Source organism: Fukomys damarensis, unplaced genomic scaffold (assembly GCF_012274545.1).
Source record: "Fukomys damarensis isolate Sample0158 unplaced genomic scaffold, DMR_v1.0_HiC HiC_scaffold_26, whole genome shotgun sequence".
Lineage (NCBI taxonomy): Eukaryota > Metazoa > Chordata > Mammalia > Rodentia > Bathyergidae > Fukomys > Fukomys damarensis.
Genome location: NW_022900938.1, coordinates 8,512,916 through 8,529,689, shown reverse-complemented (window position 1 = coordinate 8,529,689; position 16,774 = coordinate 8,512,916). Strand labels below are relative to the sequence as shown.

The following is a 16,774-nucleotide window of genomic DNA, read 5'->3' as shown; positions in this document are numbered from 1 at the left end:
CTTGCTGTAAGATAGGCTATGTAAGAACTCTTAAAGACAATGGTGTGGGAAAAGACTTTATGAACAAATCCTCAGCACAAGAACGAGTGGAAAGAATCAACAACTAGTATCTCATATTTTAAGATGAGAAACCACCAACAGAGCTAAGAGACAACCTACAATGTGGGAAAAAAATTTTTATCAGACAAAAGTCTACTATCTAAAGCATAAAGAACTCAAAAAAATCAGATTCCCCCAAATACTAAGACCCAATTCAAAAATGGGCATCTGAAATGAACAGACATTTCTCAAAGAAGTAAAGCAGCAAATAAACATATAAAAGAATGTTCAACATCACTAGTAATTTGAGAAATGCAGATGAAAACAATGCTGAGATTCCAACTCACCCCAGAAAGAATGGCTGCTATCAAGAAATCAAACAATAACAAATGCTGGTGGGCTGTGTGGAGAAAGGAACCCTTCTCCATTGTTGTTGGGAGTGCAGACTGGTGCAACCTCTGTGGAAATCAATATGAAGATACCTCAAACAACTAGGATTAAAAGTCCCATTTGACCCAGCTATTCCTCTGCTGGATATCTTCCCAAAAGAATTAGAAGAATCATACCTCAGTGATATATTCTTACCCATGTTTATAGCAGCACAATTTGCAATAGGGAAACAACCCATTTACCCATCAACTGGAGACTGGATAAAGGGGTGTGTGTGTGTGTGTGTGTGTGTGTGTTTTAATGAAATGGAGTTCTAAGCCATAAAGAATGAGAAACCAGAGACATTTTATAGCTAAGTGGATGCACATTGAGGCCATACTCTTAAGTGAAATTCATAGGACACATGTAAATACCAAATTGTTTCTCTGGTGTGAAAAACTGAAATTGTAAATAAGGATCAAAATGTATAATTGATTTGGTGTAATAGGAATAAAAGGTCTAAAGGAGTGGGGGAAATGGGAGGGGTAGGGGAAAGGTAAGAGGGGAAAAGAAAAAATATGATAATGTTACCAACAGAAATCACAAATACTTAATTCTAATTACAGCTATTTCAGGCACCTTGTTTATGTACACTACTTTTAAGTTGTTAATTCAACATGCTGCTAAGTGTTATTTATTTTATTAATGTTTGGTGTTAGGTTTTATTATATCTCATATTTAAATATTTTGATAAATTATAAGTCAACTTTATTCATTTCTCATGCAAACATTTAAACTATTATTTTGAGAAATAACTTGTAGGCTTTTTGGGTTTAAAAAGATATCTTGATACAAAAAAGGTTAAAACGCCTATTTAAAGTGAATTTTTAAAAAATGTTATCTAACTATTTCATTCCCTCCTTAAAATGCTACACTGGCTGCCATCCCTGACCGTATCAGGTATAAACTACTTAGGGAAATGTGAAAAACTTTGATTGGGTGTCAGCTATCCCAGTAGCCCTATTGCTGATCATTCATACCAAGGGCCTGTTCCTCTGGCCCTTTAGAACTGTGTGAAGGACCTGGAAGCCACTCCGCTCCGTAGTCCCTGTATGTGTAGACTGTTTTGGAATGCTCTTCTTCCTTCCCCACTTATTCTTTCTCCTTACCCTTTAACTTCTATTCATTATTAAAAACTTCTAACATCACCTCCTCCTTTAAGTCTCCATGGACTTCTAGGTTGACTAAGGGACCCTTCCTCCCTTTTCCACAGCACTCTATGTAAGGGTCCTTGGGGTTGTGGACTGTCCACTGGGCACCATGTGTTCCATTTTATTAAATTACTTCTGTTTGCTTTTTTGATCTCGCTAGAACTGTGATTTATTTCTCTCCTGTCTTTTCTGCATACTACTTACATTAGTGTCTACAAATCTGTGAAAGGTAAAATGTAGTAGCACACAAATATGTACAGAATTGATCTCTTGTTTCAGAGTAAGAATACCAGAGACATTCAAAATTATTTTTTGTCCCACCTCTTCTGGTAACAATAGAAGAAGCATTACTCCTTTATAAGGCTGAGTGACAGATTGTGTAGGTAAATCTACTAATGGAGCGATTGGGGAGGAGCTTTGTGGTTTTGGAGAAGGATGTATACATTTTCCCCTCTGGAGTCCCTTGATAAAGGCTTCAGTAGAGGTGAGGGATGCTCTACTAAAAGGACTTTGTTATTGAGGGCAAGGTTAGGACTGTAACCCACGAATTTCCTCTGGGTAAACACTGGAACTACCAGCACTGCTGGAGAGAGTTTTGGGGGCAAACAGCACATGTGTTAAAATGTTTTTTTGTTGTTGTTGTTTACAGATTATTAGTAGTTTGTGGCCACATAAGTTTTAGTAATAGGCTATTTTATATGTAATTGCTATTGTTATTCCAAATGCAATTGTTATTTTATATGCAATTGCCATGCCTATAGAGAAGCAGGAATTAAAATACAAAGAGAGAAGACTCATTAAAGATTTGGATGGAATAAATGAATGAATACATGTGGAGTTCAATAGGTCACTTCCAACTGTCCAGAGTCCTATTATTATCAAATATCCTACTGTTTTCACATTCATCTGCACTGACTGTTAGATTTCAAAGGGATTCCTGATTTTACCCCAGGCTTCCTATGCTACTACTAAATTATATGAAATTGACTTTTGAATGCATGAATACATCTGATTGTTAGGATAACTCTCCATTGGGTATCATTCCACATTTTAAGATAGTATTATAAATGATGACAACTACAGTAGTCATCTGAAGCCATATTTATGACAAAATATAGTTAATTGAAACAAAAAAGAATTTTAAAGTAAATATTAAAACCATAAAAGTATTAAAAGAAATGTAAGATGCATTTTAGAATAAATAACTCTAGCTTTCATCATAAAGGTCTAAATTCTTAAACCCACAAATTAAAAAAAAAAAAAAAAACAGCAACATACCAACAACCAGTAGAAAAACTGAGCAAAGGATAAAACCAAACAATAGAAAAGGAAATACAGATGAGCCTTAAGTGAAAAGATTAATAACTCCACTCAAAATAGAAAAATGTAGTTAAAAAAATCATGATCAGATACCATTTTTCACCTGTCATTCAAGCAATATGAGTAAGAGAAGTATGAGAAATAAGTAATTTCATATGTCACTAATTGAAATGCAAATTGGTACAACCTCTAAAAGTAAACATTTTAGAGGGAGGGCACGGACAAGGGGAAAAAATGAGAACCAAGACCTGTCGTGTAAAGGTACAAGATCCCAATAATGAACGTAATTGTACTGTATACCTAAAATGTACCAATAAACTCAATAAAAGGAAAAAAGTAAACATTTATTGTCTATTAAAATTAGAGATAAGCATATCAATTGATGTTGCAAAGGAACTCTTTCACAGGCAACACATACAGTGTGGTTCCCTTCCTTCAGAACACAGGGGCATTGTCATGTAAACTAAAGCAGCCTTCTTATAACCATGGAAACAACTCAAGAACCAAGAAAACACAATGAAAATGACAGAAAGAAGAGGTGGGTGGTATTTAGGTCGTCATGCAGATTATTGAGCTTCTGATCATACTGTACGTAGAGCTGTCATATCTCTTATATCTGGCTTATATAAATCACATATGGCATATATGTATATATGTTATGTATATATCTATACACACCACACATAGTATATTTGAATTTGCATAAAAATTACTATATCCACTATAAATATTTCCCTATATATGAAATACATTATTTCCAACTTTATTTTTTATAATGGAAAATTTAATAGTTTGACAAATTTACAGTAGGAAATAACATAAGTAATTTCTTAAAATAGCAATTGCATTTTACTAAAATTTACATGGCCATAAACTACTGATAATCTGTAAACAAAAAAAAATTTTTTTTAACACATGTGCTGTTTGCCCCCAAAACTCTCTCCAGCAATGTTGGTAGTTACAGTGTTTAACTCAGAGAAAATTCGTGGGTTACAGTCCTAACCTTACCTGCAAATTTGGCCACAAAGTAATTTCTTTTTATTATTGCATTGTTTTAGTATTGGGCATCATTTTCTGAATGAGGTCCAGGAAGAAGACAAATATTAATAGAGTAGTTCTCAATAGTGTATTTACAAAGCAGAAATGGTGATACAGCATGAGGAGGCTTGAGGTAAAAGCTGAAGTCAGTTTTGCAACAATTAAAAAATTACATTTTTTCACCTCTAAGTTATGACATATATGAAAATTGTATCACTATATTTGTGTATATCATGTATGCACCTGTCATAGTAACTCTTTTAGTCATAAGTCTTTCTGAGCATCACATTCCCCATTTTAAAGTTGAAGATAATAATATGTAGTGTGCTTTTCTCCTTTACATGCTCATGTGTCTTATCCAAGATCCTATGAGTTACTTATTCTTTACCAAGTTGAACAAGATAAATGTGCACACTAACCAGTTAATATATCAATTAAGACTGTTGTCAAATTCCAGCCCTTGTCACAAATGCTGGTGCTGAAATACCACTTTTTTTTTTCAGCTCACTTTTCATAGACTACACATCTATACCAAAAAAATTAGATCTCCTTCAAATTTCAAAAACCCAATTTAAAAAATGGGCATTTAAAGTGAATAGACATTTCTTCCTTTTTTCATTTCCTCTGTGCATGTATTTAATTACTTAGCATATAACTGCTACACTGTTACTCAGAAATGGCTCAAATGTATCCTTGGTGGCTGAGTCATTTCTAGGAAAATGGGTCCATAATGCCAAGTAAAATAAATCAGACAGAAAATTAAATTTATTGTGGTTTCTCCTATATGAGAATCCCAAAGTATAAACAATTTGAAGAGTAAAAGAAAAGTGATAGGTAACAGGGAGATAGACTTTGTAGAGATGGAAAAGGAATCTAAGGATGGGGGAGATGGGAGAGGAGGGGAAGAAGTAAAAAGGATCAAGATGCAATACGTATATAAATGCCAATTGTATATTACAAGAATATACTAATAAGTTTTGTAAATAATAGGAATGCACTTTAGCCTGTGAGCCACAGGAATATGGCTAATTTTCCTTATCCTGTGCATCTGCTTTAATTCTGCCTCATTCTGGAGCTGTAAGGAACTTGTTTACTGTAAGATACATATTTAGAATTGAGGACAATTTTACTAACTTTCTCAGGGCATATCTACAAGGAGCAGGGACTGTTCTCATCTGCTCTTTTTCATTATCGTTTATATCCTATGGCACCTGCTTGGTTCAGAGCCCCAGAGGACCTGGGATTCCTCAGCAGAATCTTTCACGTAGGATGTCAGCAGCCACATCATTCACTCCATTACTTGATTGCCTGAGAAGTATGCAGCTTTTCAGGAAGATATTCTTGGAACTTGAAACCAAATGGTTGCCTCAGTGACCTCTTGATTATTTCCAATTAGCAATTTGGACTTTTCCCACAGCCACTTCATTGTGCTTAGTAAAGTGGTGGTTTATGCTTGATTTCCACTTTCAGCGTTCTGTCTTAACATTATTGGCCTCTGATGGCGTCATGTAGGCAACTTTCTTGTGTTGATAGGTTTGTTTTTTGCTGCTTGAAGGTAATGCCAAAATTCTGTGTTCCTGGGAACAGAGCCAAGAGACATTTAGCTTCTTAGTCAGAATTAGTGCCCGTGGGAGCGGATATGGGAAACTTGTGGAGGATCTGTGGCCAAAACCGCATAATCAAATTTTGTCTGAATAGGATCCTTCATAAGACATTAGGAAAAAAAAACAAAACTAAAAACTAACACTTGTATAAAAAGTTGTAACAGAATAAATTTGAATGGTTAAGAAAACAAAGAAAAATTAAAGAGGTGAATTAATAGGCTAACCTTTTTACATTTTTTTGTTTAAATTTATTTTTAAGATTAAATCAATCAGCTGGGTGTGGTGGCACATGCCTGTAATCCCAGCACTTGGGAGGCTGAGGCAGGAGGATCGCTGGAAGTTCGAGACCAGCCTGAGCTACATAGTGAGTTCCAGGGCAGTCTACATAGTGAGACCCTGTCTCAAAAAGCAAATAAACAAACAAAAAAGATTAATTCAATCCATCAAGTGTTGGCCTTTCTCAGAATGTCCACAGATCTCCTTTGGATCAGAATCTGGGAATATGTCTCAGATTTCTATAAATTAATTCTATGACTAGTATTTTTCCTATACTGCATATATAGAGCTAAACCCAGAAAAATTTAAGCTCAGTTTTTAAAGAAAGTAAGTATATATATTTGTGTTTCATAAAAGCACAATCTTTGTTATGAAGCAGAAATAGCATTATATTACTAAAAACTTTCCTTCCTTACAGTAATCCAAAACTGGAATCACTGAAAGCTGCACATGTATGTCTGGTTCATTGTCAAGGTATACATTTCTGTATCAGGAATAATTAGTGTAATGTTAAACCTGATGTGAACTATTAAACCTTTATAAGCTATACTGTGAGAAAGTTGCCTGTCATTGTTATACACACAATTTATGCCTATAGACAAACTGGACAGCCCCATGTATAAGATCTTACATTCATTTACGTGTTGTATTCTTGTTAGGGTATGATACTCATTGAGATATTTTGATATGCAACCTATTAGAATTATTTAAATGTTACCTCTAGCTAGTGTTTTAAATGACAACAAAGATAACCTTGCCAAAGATCATGCATGCTATTTTATGGGACTGTATTCAATTTCCAAACACTTACCTCTGCACGATGACATGTAGACATGAATGAACTAAATTTAGTACCATTTTGCATTGCCTGACATCTTATTCAGAGATAGTCAAATAAGTAGAGTTTATTTCGATATGTTTTTCAGTGAGTAAACTGGAACTGAACTGATTGGAAATGAAATATCAACACTAAATGTCAAATGCTAGGCAAATAGTAACTTACATATCATTACCTATGGTTTAATTTCTGGTATTTAATTTATGGTATTAGTAGTATTCATGTGTTTATTTTAAAAAGTGATCATTTGCTATTCTAACTGGATTTTTTATGTTATAGTTTTAATATGATTAGAATGAACAACAAAATTAGTATTAGAATTTACATTTATATTACTATATAATAATATAAATGGTTAAAGTTACATTTTTATTAATTACTGGTTATGTACTTAGAAATTATATCATAAGAAAAATTTAACCAACTCCTTCATTAAACTTAATCACCACTTTATGTAAATTCCTAAACTGATGGAGACAGAGAGGAGGGATCATACCAGAAATACTCATATATGGTGTTTCACTTAGGATTTCCAGGTCCTCTTTAGTATTTTGCTGTTCATTTGAAAATTGGTCTGCTGCATGCTCAGATAAATGTGCCAGTATCATTGAGTGCTGAGAAAATGATGCAGCTTCCCTGTGCTCCTGTGGCTTCAGTAGAATTTGTAACTCTAGGACCATACATATACCCTTGCCAAAGGCAATGCATTTGGAAATTGAACCTATGAAAAAATGTAAATAGTTTGCAGGTCAAGATACAAAGAATGAAACAAACAGACCAAACTTGTTCTTGCTTTTGTATGTGCGGAGGAACTTGACCAGAACCAATTTAACAGGAGTTGTATTCATGAAAGCTAGAGTAACAGACCTGAATTTCCTAAACCAACTTTTGCACTAAACTACTAGAATTAAATAATAAAGTGAGAATCAGAAATCCACATTCAAGCCAGGCACTGTGGTGCTCAACTGTAATCCCAGCACTCAGGAGGCTGAGGCAGGAGGATTGCTGTGAGTTTGAGACCAGCCTGGGTGACATAGTTACTTTGAAGCCAGCCTAAACTACATAGGGAGACCCTGTCTCAAAAAGCAAACTAACAGAATGAAATCCACAATCAATGATGTCTCTCAAAAATGTGAAAAGTTTAATATAATTTACATTATTTCTACATATTGATGTAAGAAATTATTTTACTTATCAGTACAATGAATTAACAAAATCTCAATTTACAAAACAAGTGAATTAATGCAGAAATATATTTATTATCAAATTATAAAATAAAATTAACAGTTCTTACTGTGATACCATGTTTATTCATTTTAGATAATAGTGTTATCATTTTGGTATGCATAGTAATAAGTATTAAAATAATGGAACGTTGAGATTTGAATACAATGACAGTAAACGATTGAAATTTCACATTCACATTATACAGTCATCATGAATTCATCAGTGAATGTTAATCATGTAAAAAAATATAAAATGATTGTAATATAACCATGTAACCGTTAACCTAAGGAGTTTTAAGATCACTGTTTAACCTGCTCATTTGCTCTGAAATATAAGCAATTGCTTTTCTGTGATACTCGACATATTTTTGTGCCTTAATACTTAATTTGAAATATTCTTAGTGTAAAAATATACCAAAGTAAATAAAAAAGGAGACACTTATTTACAAAACAATATTGTATACATATTATATAAATGCAATTGTTTCAAAGTCTTTTATACAATATTGATAGAATCCATCATTTGTTATTTTACCATAAAACTGCAATGTTGCAAAGGCAGGGTATAATTTTGAAATTTTGATACAGATGTATACTACTTGGCTGCCTTTTAAGAATACACAGCTTCTCCAAGTATGCTGTAGAATCAAATTCTGACCCCTAGAAAAGTGATTCTTCTTTTATTAAAGAAAATCTATTCCCCATTTGGAGGTGTATAAAAATGCACCTGAAGAAAGGAGAAAGTTACTGTTTTATTCAATACTTTTAATTTGATAAACCTGACAACATCAGCCACTCAGTCTACTATTAGCACCACTGGCATGGATTGTTAATATACTGTCCAATCATAACAGGAATGGAAACTTGCACATGGTACCATCACTATTTTTGTGGTGTCTTACCAAGTATGCTATCATACAATATAAATTCAAGTGTATAAGGATGTTTCAAATGATGGTATACAACAGTCCTATATTTTATCAATACTATATATATAAATATATGTATATATATATATATATATATGGTAGATTTTTCTGTAAGTATAAGTGAAACTGTAAAGAAATAGACTTCAAAGCATATTCCTTTTATTCGCCAGAACACAAGGAGAATAGCTTCCATTTCCTTGCCTGTGTTATAACTGTATGAACATAAATGTAATTTGATCTCGTTCTAGTTCAGCAACTCTGGAAATTGTAAAATTTCCTGTTATATGATTTATTTGGATAGTTAAATGCCAACTATTGCATATATTCTCTCTTTTGGTTCATATTCTGTAGCCATGCTTAAGTAACTATGGTGTACTGTAGGCCTATAGCCCATGATACATAAATTTCACAGTTTCAGGATTGTTGAGGGGAAGACCTTCCATGCTTTAGGAAGTTATGAATCTAGTATAAATCTCATGAGCATCCACACCGGTCTACTACCATGGCTGGAATTTTCCCATATATTATTTGTTCTTTGCCATTAAAATATAGCATATTAATTGGAGACATTTTTGTGGGAGTACAGCAAGGACCTGCTGAACCTCTGGGGTTTGCCTGGTGTACCAGGTGAGTATGAGGATATTTTTGTAAAAATACAAATTCACATTCTCCAGAGCAATAATTGGCCTTGTATCTTTTGGGTGCAATAATCCAATCCCATCCAAAAGCTTCAAAATCCACTGTTAGAGGGTAACGACAGCATCGTGATTCTGTTGAATGTTCATCACAGTCAAGACCAAAATCTCTTCTGGATCTTTTTGGTGTATCTGTTACTTTGACCTCTAAAAAGGGATTCTGTATGGAAAGGAAGAGCAATTAGTAATATTAATAGAGCCTGAAACACTTTCCTACATTAAGAAGTCATTAGAAGAAACGAATCATCTTGTTTATGCCACATTTTTTTAAATGCAGTATTAACGGAATTTTAATTCAATCTAAGCCTGATTTTTTCCCTTGTGCCTCAAAAGAGTGTAATAGCAATACAGATTTCATTCTCTGCGTTTGTAACTTTTGTTTTTCCTATTTTAAGTGTCAGACTTCCTATCATAAAACAGATCCCTTGAAAATATTATGGGAAGAAACTGAGGTGTCAGGAAGGGAGGAGACGGAGCGGTTGCTTCCTCTCTTCATGACTGTTGAGTACAAGTGTTGGCTAAATATGTCTGATGATTCTTGGAGAGAGAAGTGTGCTCATCCGGCCTCTCTTCTGCAGGTCTTTACTAGGGGCGACTTGGATACCAAAGCGAAGTATCTGTCATCAAGTGGCATAAGGAGTGTGATGAGGAAAAGAAAAGTAGGGTGAAAAAGGGAATTTTATTTATATTGGGTTGGAAAAAAAAAAAAAACCTAAGAGGGGGAACAACAGATCCGTAAGAGTTTCCTTTGTTTTTTCACTGAAAAATATTTCTGTTCAAATATTTAAATAATAATTTGCTAACATTATTACTGCTCCAAACTTTCAATACATTTGAAAATTTACTTTTAAAGGGAAAAAATCCAAGTAATATATCATATTAAACACTTCATTAATAATAAGTAAAACCTGTCACATTAGCAACTTTGATAATTAGAATTATTACCTAAAAACATTTCCTTAAATAATTGTTAGTAGCTTTTATCTTATATCAAAATGAAAATAAGCCTAGTAGTTGTTGCCAAAAAATATCACTTTGAGAACCAATAATATTCAGAATAGCACATAGAAAGAAAAATAGTATATTTAGAAAGTGTATAATCTTTTAAACAGTATGTTTTTGTTCATAGCAGAATTGATTTGCTAATTATATAATCTTTATAACCAACTTCATTTAAAGATTAAAAAAGATAATTTACAATTTGTTTCTTGTTATCAAGTATAACCTGTTTTAAAGTATGCCAATAAATGGAAGTAAAAAAATATGGTCATATTAAATAAACAGAAGCCTTTCAAAATAGAAACCTACATATGCCAGCAGGGTAACTTGAAGTTTTACATAAGGTTTTGAAATGGTTTTTATTTATTTTTATAGTATCTAAGGTATTGTTATAGGTTTGGCCTCAGTTATTGGCCTTCCCCAAGTAAACTCTTATGCAAGAATGCTAAGACACAGAAATAAGCTAGATTGTAAAGGTTAACTAGCTTAGAAATGAAAATTTTGGTGCTGGGGATTTAGCTCAGTGGTGCCACCCCCTGCCTCGCAAGCATAAGGACCTGAGTTCGATCCCCATGTATCAAAAAGAAATGAAAATTTTATTGGTGGTATTCCACAAAAATATCTATGTATCTATAAATCAGTGTATTCAACTTTTTGCAAGAAATGAACATAATTATAGGGAGGGACCCTAAGTACAATGTATCTCATTCTATAGGAAAAAATATTTTATTTTAATTATAATTTTGTGTGTTTTTTCTGCTTTATACAAAGCCAGAAATTTCCAACACATTTGGAAGAATGAAAAATTGAGAGGAAAAAGTTTTAATTTTAGCCAATTATATAAAGTTCATATTTTATTCATATAATCATGTATCATATCAAAGAAAAGCACTTTATAGATCGTTCCCAATCTGAAGGAATCCTTACAAAGTTAAGAATCATGGTATCATTGTCTTTAAAAAACTTTTTGCAGAGTATCAAGGGGTTGTTTCATAGGGTATAAAATTAGACACCTACTTTTATTGGGTACAGGGATACTGTTGGGCTAAGATACTGTTGTCTGGCTTAGGAGTACAGGAAACTGGTAGTTATTTTCCACTATTATTCATTCATATTATAAATAAAAACGTGAGGTTATTGGAATATTATTTTCAGTTATCACTTACCAGTCCATCTTCTCCCGGTCCTGGGAAGGTTACAGCAAGATCATGACCATTCTCATCCAAAGCTTTGATTTCAATGCCTAAGTTGGATTCAGGTTGTTTGAGCCAATTTTGCAACACTGTCTTCACATCGATGCTCTGCCAAATACCAGTGCCTGGGCTCATGTCAAGTTTCAGAGATCGGATTCCAGTATACCTTGTACCGTCTTTCATGGGTTTGATGAGTCTCAGGATTTGCACAAATACTGTTGTGGAAGTCTTAACGGGTCTCAGATATATCCACAGTTGGGCCTTTACCACTTTATTGTACTGTATTTTAGAGCTAAATTTAAAGAAGCAACATTTGGGTTTTCCTTCCACTTGCATAAGGAAATCAGCTATAAATGAATAAGAAAAACTTTATTAAGATTATTTCTTGTTTAAAAAGTGAACAAAATCCCCTCAAATTAATGGATGTACCTTTTCCCGTTGGGGTAATGTTTGCACATGTACTGTTTTAAAATGAAATGCCATGTTAAAAATATCAAATAAAATAATTACTCCAGATTTTCAGAATTTTAGTCATATGAATTTTCAGCTATTTATGAGGAATCTGACTCCCTTTCCAAAAAACTATGGACTAAGGGAGATTTTATGAAGGAATGAACAGTGGATGAAATGTTCAAATGATGATGATTAGAGAGAACAAGAGACACTGTGAAGGAACATCCACTTAGAATTCCTTGGGAATCTGAGTAGTTACACTCACGGAGCAGCTGCACCAATCAGTCTGGACGAAGGAGCCCTTCCCCCAGGCCTGAATTACCTGGGGACTAGACACACTGAGCAACTAACTTAGCCTCGGGAATGAGCAGAAAACATAGTTCATCTGTCGTGTGTCAAAAGAACAAAACTAAGCAGGTAATTAGCACAAACATTTACATGTCATATTCAAGCATTCTTAAAAGTTGGAAGATTTTATCTCTAGGGGCATCCTGTCACTGTAAGCACAAACAATTGGCATTTTTTTTTCTCTTTCTGGGTTTTCCCCCCTTGGTTTTCCAAAATTATGTATACGTAAAGAAAATCTGCTCTAGAACTATTTGTTAGCAGTCTTAAATGAGAATTTATTTGTTTTATTCTAATCTGATCATTTGATAAGGGAAACAATAATGTGAAAGAATTTCGAGTCTGGTGTAAAGTATATAAAGCAATGTAGTAAAGCAAGATCACAGACACATGGCACAAAAATCTTTCTTGTCATGCTTTCTCTGTCAAGGTGCCTGGCTTCATTTCCTGGACAAAGCATTCCTTTCAGCTGACTGAAAAAAAAAAGGAATTTTATGAGATATTTTATCTTTCAGAAGCTATCATACCATAGGTAGTAGTCCTTCCTCTTATGAAGAATTAGATTATTAAGCAAGGTGTCTGCCTGGAAATTTGCTGCCTGGGTACTCACAGCAAGAGTATCTTGATCAAGGTATAAGTAGGACACTGTGAGCTATCACCTACCTGATTAAAATGTTTATTTCCTAGGCATGTTCTGATATTTAGCTTATGATTATCATTATGCTTTCTTTACTTCACCTTGCTCTTACTAATATTTCTTTTCAGTGTAATAGCTTTTAAAATTTCTTTTCAGGATAATAGCTTTTAAAATTAAATATAATTTGTGAAGAACATAAAAACACTATGAGAGATAATTTTGAATGTAAGAAATTACTCTAGCTGTGCAGAAGTGCTCAAATAAACATATAGCACATTTCTTCATTATTTGTGAAAAAACTTAAAAATGCTTATTTTAGATCATCAAAAACAATTCTGAAATTTTATGTAAGTTTCTAACATAGTTTTAGATAGTGTCTCAGGCCTTTCCTTGACAGTTTAGACAGTGAAAGCATAAAGCATGTTCTATTTTCCATATTAGACTAAATAATATTAATGCTGTGCAAGCATTTTAATTTCTAGCTTTTACTCCATAAGAAAACACCCTGTATAGATTTCAGTCTTAAAACATTTCTCACAAAATCTTGAAAAAAAGAAACCCTTTCTCTCCTGCTTACGTACAAGCCAGCAGCTTGTTAAAAGAGCCTGAAAATAGATCTGTTTCTCGTAAACACTAGAATAACAGTCAGCAGGATTGTTGGTACACACTAACAGAAGTACTTACACTCTGTAGGCATGGTGATGACTGTTTCTGTTGTAGCATGGTAATCATCATCTTCCAAAGAGCCATCACTGCTGTCATCCCTCTGGACATCGTACTGATCAATCAGCTCTCGAAGTGGAGGAGCTTTGGGTAAAAGTTGTCTTATAGTATCTTTGCTGATGTTAGGAGCTGCTTCCAGGCGAAGTTTACTGAGGATTTGAATTTTGATGGCTTCTATTCTTGAATATTTAGTGTTTTGTCTCCATGTGCATGCATTACACAGCCCCTCTTTCTCCACATTTTCTTTTTGCTCACTGTTCTCATTTAGATCCACTGGACCGGCAACAATCAGCATAAACAGGTAAATATAAACATAGATTTGCAGTTTTTTCATGATTTTGAAATCAATCCAATCTTTTTCCTGGTTCTTATTTCTTCCTTTTACTTTTGCTTTTGAGTAATGCCAAGCAAAGTTTTAATGCATGTATAGTCTGAAAGACAACTTGCCACACCAGTGAATCGTTTATACTGTAATCGAAGTGGCTTTTTATATTCCAACTTAGATGAGACAAGTGTCGTCAGGATCTATGATTGGCTCTTGCTCCACAATGAATCTCGCTGTCAGAGGTTAAAACCCTGTCTGTCACAAGTCACCAAGCAGTATTTTGTTACAGTCAGGGGTGAGCTGATGCATTTGACTACTTCATAGAAGAAATAAATCCACAAATAATGAAAGATATATGTGACATCTGCAAAATTAAAGCCTATGTTAATGATATAAACTAAATTTAAATCTTAATCTCTATAAGATTTATGATTTAAATTATTTTTTAATTTATGCTTCATACTTAAAATAGGAAATGTTACTTTCTCAAAAATTAGAATTTTATGTTTAAACATGTATTTGAAGTAAAAGATTTTATATGTTTTATTAAATTATTTTTAGTGCTATATAAATTAAAAAATAAAAATTAGGAAGGCCTGAAATAAAAGAAAAGATTGTGGAACTAGTGAAAGATTTTCATCTATAATTTGAGAAACTTGTTTTCTGGACTAATTGCTTAGTACATATTGAAAATCACTCTTATTATAATGTTATGTTGTGCATGAAATTACTTTTAAATAGCTTAATGTCTTCTATTAATAAAATTATGCTTAGTTTGGACAGAATAGTATTATGTTTTTCATATTCTAAAGATGCCGATTAATTTCATTCAGATGGGATTTTTCATTGTTTGTTGCCAAGAAAATAATGTCAGCCACTGGAAAAATCTTTGAAGTTAGAATTGGAAAACAATGGATTTTTATTTATTGCAGCATTTGTTACAGTTGGGCTTATACTTCCAGTATAAAAGTAAAAGTGTAATATCTATTTTCTATACATTTTATCAAAATATTATGAGCACATAAAAGAGAAACCGCCATAATAGAGGAATGCCCTTGTTTCCCAATGCTAGGGTGGGCTTGCGCCCCTTTGCCAATTTCTCGTTTTGCCCAGAGGGCAGACACCTGGCAGGGATAAGGGTAAGATCTAGCAGTAGAGAATAGAGCTTTTTGTTTTCTAAATTTAAGTGGCCTCCATAGGGATCAAACTCTCACCCTTCGCTTTGGGAGCCACAAGATCAAATCAAATGAACTATTAACGAGCTGAAAAAACACAGCCAGTGAAGAACAGAAGATGTTTGCAGGCCACAGGAGATTTCTTCTTACTCCTTTTTGGGAAGCTAAGGACTCCTAAGAGATTTAATCCATTACTTTTTTCCAAAGAAAATGCAGTAGCTCATATCAAATATTTATTTTTTAGGCCACTACCATTTTTACACACTGTACACCAATTTACTGCCTCAGTGCACTAAAATACAACTCAGTGGCCTGAAAAGTTAATGTATTTTCATCAAATTCTTAAGAGACATCTATATCTCTTGAGAAAAAAATGCCCTTACATAACGCATTGGATTTGCCCATCATTAAAGATTAAGGAAAACCAGACACAAGACAGATGCCCTGAGGGTTTCACATCTTTGTGTGTGTGTGTGTGTGTGTGTGTGTGTGTGTGTGTGTGTGTGTGGCAATATTACATTAGGCTTTAAAATTTTTATTTGTTTGAAAAATCTGTTTTTTAATATGAGAGTCTTTGTAATACTGTAATCATTGTAACATTCTTCTGTACATTTCTTAGAGATTTTTTGTTTTGTTTTGTTTTGTTTTACGTGCTTAAAATTGCATAGTAGTTGAAAGCATAGCTCTGGAGTCAGAGACCTGAGTTCAAGTCTAAGCTTACCACTTCTAACTACATGGTCATGAGCGACAGTACTTCATTTCTCCTTGTAATGTACGAAACGCAGCCGCTGCCCTCTTGTAAGCAACTGATAACTTGTCCTTGAGTGCCCGCTTATTGTTTCATGCAGAGGAGCGTGAAATTATGCTTCATTTATGCTCCACATGAACTAAACTGTTTCGAGTCATGGCTGCCAGTTAATTATCCATAGTCAATCTCTCCAGGACTCCGAGGCAGAATTCTCTAAGGCAGCCCGTGACATGTTTCGCCTCCGTGTTTTTACTGCCTAGAATAAAGTAAGCTTCTCGTTATTCATAGATCCCATATTTGCAAGTTTTCTCACTTGGTGATACTCCTCATGCTTCTATGGTCATTCACGGACATCACTGCACAGAGAAAAGCTGAGGCTTCTGACCCACACCTTCCCAGCGGAGGCCAGACATGGCAGCACGCTGCCTCATTTTTCAGCTCTCAAACCATGAACAAGTGCTGATGTTTCGGTCTATTTCGTGCCATATTTTTAATATTTTTTGTGCTTTTTATTATTGTCGCTGATTTAACTATATACTTTAAAATAGTTAAAATGGTACGTTTTATGTTATATATATTTTTAACAATTTTTAAAAAGCTACAATATATCAGGAAAAAGTTTTCCTTGTGA

At 33.8% G+C, this 16,774-nt stretch overlaps 1 protein-coding gene and 1 long non-coding RNA gene across 2 annotated transcripts; one reads left to right on the top strand and one right to left on the bottom strand.

Moving 5' to 3' along the window:
- The first annotated feature begins 3,263 nt into the window (after positions 1-3,263).
- On the top strand, positions 3,264-14,196 carry LOC104871025. The gene is made up of 3 exons (XR_782704.1): positions 3,264-3,477; positions 6,276-6,331; positions 14,164-14,196. It is a non-coding gene; the product is annotated as an uncharacterized LOC104871025 (long non-coding RNA).
- Positions 9,143-14,367, bottom strand: Mstn (myostatin). Its single transcript, XM_010636854.2, has 3 exons — positions 13,857-14,367; positions 11,711-12,084; positions 9,143-9,705 (listed from the first exon to the last, which is right to left on the bottom strand). The coding sequence occupies exons 1-3, from the start codon at positions 14,227-14,229 to the stop codon at positions 9,325-9,327; spliced, it is 1,128 nt and encodes a 375-aa protein (XP_010635156.1). The 5' UTR covers positions 14,230-14,367; the 3' UTR covers positions 9,143-9,324.
- Positions 14,368-16,774: the final 2,407 nt, after the last annotated feature.

Bases quoted from the DNA above. Each gene is read 5' to 3' on its own strand.
- Mstn (XM_010636854.2), bottom strand. From the start codon at position 14,229: ATGAAAAAACTGCAAATCTATGTTTATATTTACCTGTTTATGCTGATT. The intron at 12,085-13,856 runs GTAAGTACTTCT...ATTCATTTATAG, and splicing joins CATCACCATGCCTACAGAGT to CTGATTTCCTTATGCAAGTG. The intron at 9,706-11,710 runs GTAAGTGATAAC...CTTTCCATACAG, and splicing joins GACCGGGAGAAGATGGACTG to AATCCCTTTTTAGAGGTCAA.